General features: G+C 42.8%; 1 protein-coding gene across 1 annotated transcript; it reads right to left on the bottom strand.

The window, feature by feature from the left end:
* Positions 1 to 1,557: 1,557 nt before the first annotated feature.
* Positions 1,558 to 6,032, bottom strand: LOC107377668 (uncharacterized). Its single transcript, XM_015947434.3, has 21 exons — positions 5,906 to 6,032; positions 5,765 to 5,823; positions 5,609 to 5,695; positions 5,410 to 5,531; positions 5,193 to 5,321; positions 5,027 to 5,125; positions 4,770 to 4,943; positions 4,570 to 4,672; positions 4,202 to 4,422; positions 3,963 to 4,113; positions 3,683 to 3,894; positions 3,499 to 3,613; positions 3,233 to 3,432; positions 3,045 to 3,159; positions 2,813 to 2,982; positions 2,655 to 2,749; positions 2,453 to 2,583; positions 2,113 to 2,299; positions 1,896 to 2,037; positions 1,733 to 1,829; positions 1,558 to 1,667 (listed from the first exon to the last, which is right to left on the bottom strand). The coding sequence occupies exons 1-21, from the start codon at positions 5,926 to 5,928 to the stop codon at positions 1,591 to 1,593; spliced, it is 2,709 nt and encodes a 902-aa protein (XP_015802920.3). The 5' UTR covers positions 5,929 to 6,032; the 3' UTR covers positions 1,558 to 1,590.

Here is a 6,032-nt window from a genome sequence, read left to right as displayed (position 1 = left end):
ACTGGAAACATTTTATAGAATAAATCTGACCTCTAAAGGAGAGGAGGATCCAGAATGAGGAAGGATTGTTTTATTTTTGCAAGGATTGCATCTTCTCCCTTAGAGAGATTACTCATTGCAAATCAATAAAGTAGTTTTGGATAATCACCTCCACTCTTTGAAGAAATAATTTTTATCCCTCATGGGGGCCGACATTCCTAAACACGATGACGCTTCCTGTCACAAAATTTTTAAAAAGTCTTACTCTAAAAATTAGTCGATTGTTTTTGCAGACAAATACAAAAGCTGTTAGATCTCTTCTGCAAGGTTTTTGAACAGATTAAAGTTATTGCAAAGCTGCAGGATTTTCATGAAATATACAGTCACAAGGGCAAAAAGTGACAAGTGCACCAAAAACGTGGTTGAGTAGGTTTGCCGTGAGACATGAAAACTGTCCATTTCTAAAATAGAATAGCTCTTGTTTTCCTTTTAAGAAATTTTGTATTTAACATTTCTATTCTAATATCTGCAATAAGATTGTGTTGAATTGCCTTTGTGGTTTAATCTTGAGCATAATCTCACTTAAATGTTCAAACTGGTAACACTGGATTGCGAGTAACTCACGTTCCATCACATGAAATTTTAGCTCAGCACCTACATATGACTGAAGCCTTTGTTGTGCTTACTTAGGTTATTTGGCTGTAGCGCCCATATTACCAGCTGCAGACACACACTTGGGTGATTAGAGTTTTATTAAAAGTGTCCAGTGGTTTAGGCTGCTTTGCACTGTGTGGATGTATACTCAAATTTTATACCTTAAACAGAAAGCTGCAGTCACCCACTATTTTATTAAACCCTTATTTGGACTCAGCAAAAAGCATAGGCCACCAACCAAGCAAAACATTTGAAATGAACTCCGAGTGAAGGACGTTGTGGCTGCAGCCCAGCCCAAATATACACAAGTGCTCCCATCTTCATAAACAAGCACTTTTGGCCCATCCTCAGTAAGGCATAAGGACTTAACCAGCTTCCATCATGCGAAACGGGTGCTTAAGTGCATTTAAGCCATTAAAAAAAAAAAAAACTTTAAATGCTACAAGTTTACTCTAATGTTGCAAGTAAATTCAGCTTGGCAAGTAGTTGTCATGATACATGTTATCAGAGGGTCAAGAATGAAGCTTTAAAAGACCCTAACTGGTTAACACTTAAGCCTCTAAAATCTATCCTGCCAATATTTTTTTTGCATTCAAGTGTGCAAGAATGCATGCAAAACGCACCAAATTCCCTAAAGATTTAACAGCAAGGCAAAACGGTGTGAAAAAAGGAGCAGTCAGTCGTGTGCTCAGTCCATTTTCAACCTTAAAGCCAATTTAAAATAGACCTGATGATCGGATCCGATCAAGGAGCAGCAGTTAAGAAATACCATGAGAGTCTAAAACAGTTTAGGTTTTTTTTAAGGAAATTTTAATTAGAAGGAAATTTTTATTAGAATTGTAGAAGGTTGGTTTAAAGCTGCAGAAAATGAGCAGTTAATCCATGTTGCACATTAGACATATAAGGTAGAAATCATTAACAGAACCATTTCAAAAACAGGTTTATTAAAAGTTTTTTTTACGACAGGTTTAAACTCATTGGTCCAACAGTCACATGTTCAATTCCGTACACGTCTGAAACATCGCGCCTCTGACCTGCGGAGAAGAATTCAGATTCTGTTGAAAGCAGCAAGTATTTAGGAAGGGAAGGTCAGCCTCACCTTTAGTCACCCCTTCAGGAATAGAACACTGGCCACTACAAACACCACCTAGTGGCTTCTTGACGTCACAGATCACAACATCACAATGGATAAAGAGCTGCAAAAGGGTTCAAATTAGAATTTCGCCTTTAAGATATAATATGGTATACAATATAATAGTTACCCGGTTATGCAGGTCATCTTTGCCATCAGCAAAAGCAAACATCTGGACCTCAAAACGCTTGAAGTGAGAGGGATATTTAATCCTGGCATCAGCCCAGACAGGATGAAAGATCACCTGGTATGGGTCCACTGGGTTCGGACAACTGAAAAACAGTCAAAATAATGCAACTCCAGCTAGTTCTACATTTTTGGTAAAGTTTAGTTAATCTTTTAGGTACCCATCAATGATTAGATTCCATCTGGGTTGGGTTGTCCTGTCATCTTGTGTTGCCCAGCAGTTTTCCAGTTCCAGGGACACTTGTGGGTTTGTGGTTCCGGTCAGCTCCACCTCAAAATACAGCGGCTGTTGCAGGTATTTTGCTATGGGATAAACCTCTAAGGGCTGAAACTCCCTGTAGGAGTCATCTGAAGGACAACAGCATCAACGTGTATCTTCAGTAGACAGTTGGCTTTAAGGAGTTTAATTAAGCAGCATTTAAATGTGGATGACTTTCTGCTCAGGGATGTTGGTAAATGTCCCACACTGATGACGAGCATCAAGTTTGTAAATTGTCCTACCCAACGAGAGCTTCATCACAACTTCCAGATGGCCTTTTGAGTTCTCGGCATATGGTTCACTTCTACGAGGTCTGGTGTTGAAGGAGACCGCCTGGCTCGTGTTGATTTCATACAGACAAGTTACCTTCAGACTGGGGAGGGGGAGGTTATGCGTTACCATTCAGAGGGTCAAATCCCAGTTACTTTCAAAAGCAATTCTTACTGGTAGTCTGGTTCCTCCGAGTCGGAGTCCTTTTTCATCAGGAGTGCATTTGGCAGGGAAATCTCATTCTCGTACAACATGGCGTTGGGTAAAAACTAAAAAATACGACGAGTTAGAAAACCATAACTAGTTAAACATGTCAAGCCAAGTTCTGCTACCTTTCTGGTTGTTCCACATGAATTCACAGTAAAGACAAAGTAAGCATGGCGGTCATCGCTGGAAGAGGGGTGACATCTGGAGTCCGCAAGGGTGAGCTGACTGGGGTTCAGCGATGGTACCGACTCCAGTTTGACTGCCAAAGCTGTCATGGTTCCATTCGGGAAGCATTCTGGAGGACAAAGATATGTGGTTGGTGATCGGTCAAGGATTAAGAAATTTAACAAGACATACCAGTTAATGCTGTTGGGAAGTGGCATGCCACAGAGAAGTCCTGGATTAGTGCATTCGTCTCTGGATTTCTTAACACCACTCCGATTCTGGCTTTTACAGATGAAGACTCAATAGCCTGAAAGACATGAGTAATAAGTTAAATTTGATAAGTAGTTACAACTTAAAATACAACTTTGTGCAGGCAATACCTCAACCACAACATCAGGGGCTGAAAACGGTACAACGAAACTAAAGTGCGTCCCATTCTCCATGTAGCCATATTGTTGAGCCAATGTGGGGGTCAGGAAGCTCTTTCCAACCAGCGTCTGAAAACTGTAGTTCTTGGTTCCGAACTTCACCAGGACGTAGAAGTTGTGGTTGTCACAGCCACCAGAAACGGATGGAGGAACTGTCGGAAGAAAGCTTTTAAAAACAGGACTTCTAAAATAAAATAAATCCACACGACAATACAGACCCAGCTCTTGAACAAAAGCTTGCAGAGAAGCTGCATGAGAGAAGGGAACGAGCTCGTTCAGCACCAGCAGACCAAAGGTCAGGTGAAGGGAATAGACTGCAACGCCATCTTCTGCCTTAAAATGAAGACAAGGTAAATAAAAGCCAAGGGAGAGACGCAGCTGGAGTGCAAATCAAATATTTACCCGTTGATGAACTGCAGGGTATGTGAAGGGTACTTGCAGGGTGAAGACCTTCATGGTGCTGTTAGGGGACATGTACTCAAAGACGTTAAAGCCTCTGGCACTGCAGTCGGCCATGGACAAGACCTCATTGGGGAAGCTTATGTTTATTAAAGCCACATCTGAGGCAAAGTGTCCCAGCGTCATCTTAAACATTCGCTCTTCTGGAATCGTGTCTGAAAAGCAAAGAACGCACGATCGTGTCAACAAGCCAACACCGTTACAGTTTACCGTCATGACTCACTGTCCATGAGCTGCGGAGGTCGTGGCAGGAAGTGTGTGACGATGTTGAGGAAGACTTTGTATCTCGTGTCTTCAAGATCTTCTGTCCAGAGCAACTCTAGCATTGGCTCGATCATGTACGAGACGTAGTACAGGTTATCCTGAACGCGACTCTGCAGAAGAAGACATCTCAGATGGAACACGTTTTGGGTATACAACATCAGATGGTCGATGCAGTCATAAAGAAATAGAAGTTAAGACCTTGTAGTAGCCACCAACAGCTCCAATAGGAATCTCAGTTATGATGTAGAACTCATTGAGGGACACGGAGTATTGCCGGGCCTGCATCTCTCCAGCGTCGAGCCTTTGGCCTTTTATTCCAAAGTTTAACTCCAGCAGATTAAACGAGCCGGAGGAAATTAATGGGTCGATGTGCCGAGGCAGGTACCAGGTGATTGTGGCATCGGTGAAAAATACACTTCCTGCACAAAAGGAGCGAAGAGAAGGAAGCTGAGTCAGACTTCCATTAGTGGATTAGATGTCGGGTATTTAAGAGGGATGTACACATTTACGTGGCTTTGTGGGAACCAAAAGTGAACCATTTAACTAGAACCGCTCCAGATAATCACCTTCCTGCACTGGACAAGCAGCAGAAGTGTCGATCTGAGTTGCCAGCCACCTCTTTTCAAAGATTGTGGAGGATTTGAGAACACTCATGGGAATTCCTGCAACCTGTGAGGAAGGTTGACGTAGAAAAGAGCATCGTTAGGTACACATTTCGACCCAAGTCCAGTTAGGAACTTGGCACGTTTTTCCTGAGGTGACTTACATTCTGGGTGAAGGTTTCTGGTGCCACCAGTGGACTCCGTAGAACCAGCCGTGTGGGAGTATTTGCAATTCCATACCCCCTTTTCTGCACATCAGCCACACTCATGGGAATCTCCCCACCAGGGGTTGAAAACACAACTGTTGTGACTCTGAATCCTGCATCCAGAGGGCGTTTCTACAGCAACAGCAAAACCCACCCGGCAAACCGTTAGAAACCAGATAAGCAATATTTTAAAGTTGAATAAACTCAGGTTCAACCTCAGCAGCTCGTCTGAAACTGGTTGTCTTTGAGCCAGTCTTTGGGATGGTGTGTTCAGGCAGAGCATAGTCATCCAGAGCTGCACGTCTCACAGAGACCTGCAAAAAGACAGGCCATCAGTGACTGCCCCAGTCCACTCACACAGCTCAGATCACGATCTCCTACCTCCATGAAGTTGTAGTCACAGAAAATCTCCCGAGAGGCCCAGGAATCATAGCTGCACGTTTCAGCCACCTGGTACACCTCGCCCCCTTGCACTCGGAGCTGCAGGGCTGTTGTAAACATTTTGTCCTCCTACAAACAGAAATCTGTTGAAGCCACATCTAAAAAGTGTGCAGACTCAACCTAGTCACACACACACACAACACACTTCTAAAGTTACCATATTTTGGGTAAAACAGTTTTGCAGGGAGACGTAGATCAGAGCATTCCCCAGCTGGTCAGTCTTCATGCTAAAGCCGCACTGAGATGCCAAACTCGGTGTGAGCACAACGGCAGAGTTATCTGAGGAAGAGGAGAAGTGTTACCCTCCCACTCTCTCCAAGAACATAAATTCAATTAATTCTGAAGGAGAAACTCACTGATGATGCCAGCAACTTCTAGATAGTTTCCTTCAAGAGGACCAACATCAACTCGCATAACATTCCCCAAACATTTAGTTCTGATACCTAAAACAAGTTTAAATTAATACACCCATCGAGTACATAAGTAAATAAAGATGAAGAATATCAGCTTACTTATTGTAGGGTACTTCTTTTGAGCATCTATGCTTAGAGCTATAAAGAGAAACAGACACCTAGAGAGGAGAAGAAAATGATCAATAAGCCAAATATGGAATAGACGAGGAAGGAATTTATAGCACAAATAAAACTACACACCCAAATCCTAACAATCGACCCATGGTGCAACGTGCTGGAGACTGGTAACCTCAGAAATCCTACGTTTGCAGCTTCATATAAAGCCACAGGCGTGTCAGTCTGACTGGTTCCTGCCTAACAAGCTGCA

Source organism: Nothobranchius furzeri, chromosome 2, assembly GCF_043380555.1.
Source record: "Nothobranchius furzeri strain GRZ-AD chromosome 2, NfurGRZ-RIMD1, whole genome shotgun sequence".
Classification (NCBI taxonomy): domain Eukaryota; kingdom Metazoa; phylum Chordata; class Actinopteri; order Cyprinodontiformes; family Nothobranchiidae; genus Nothobranchius; species Nothobranchius furzeri.
The sequence above is the reverse complement of the archived record's forward strand: the minus strand, read 5'-3'. Positions and strand labels throughout refer to the sequence as shown.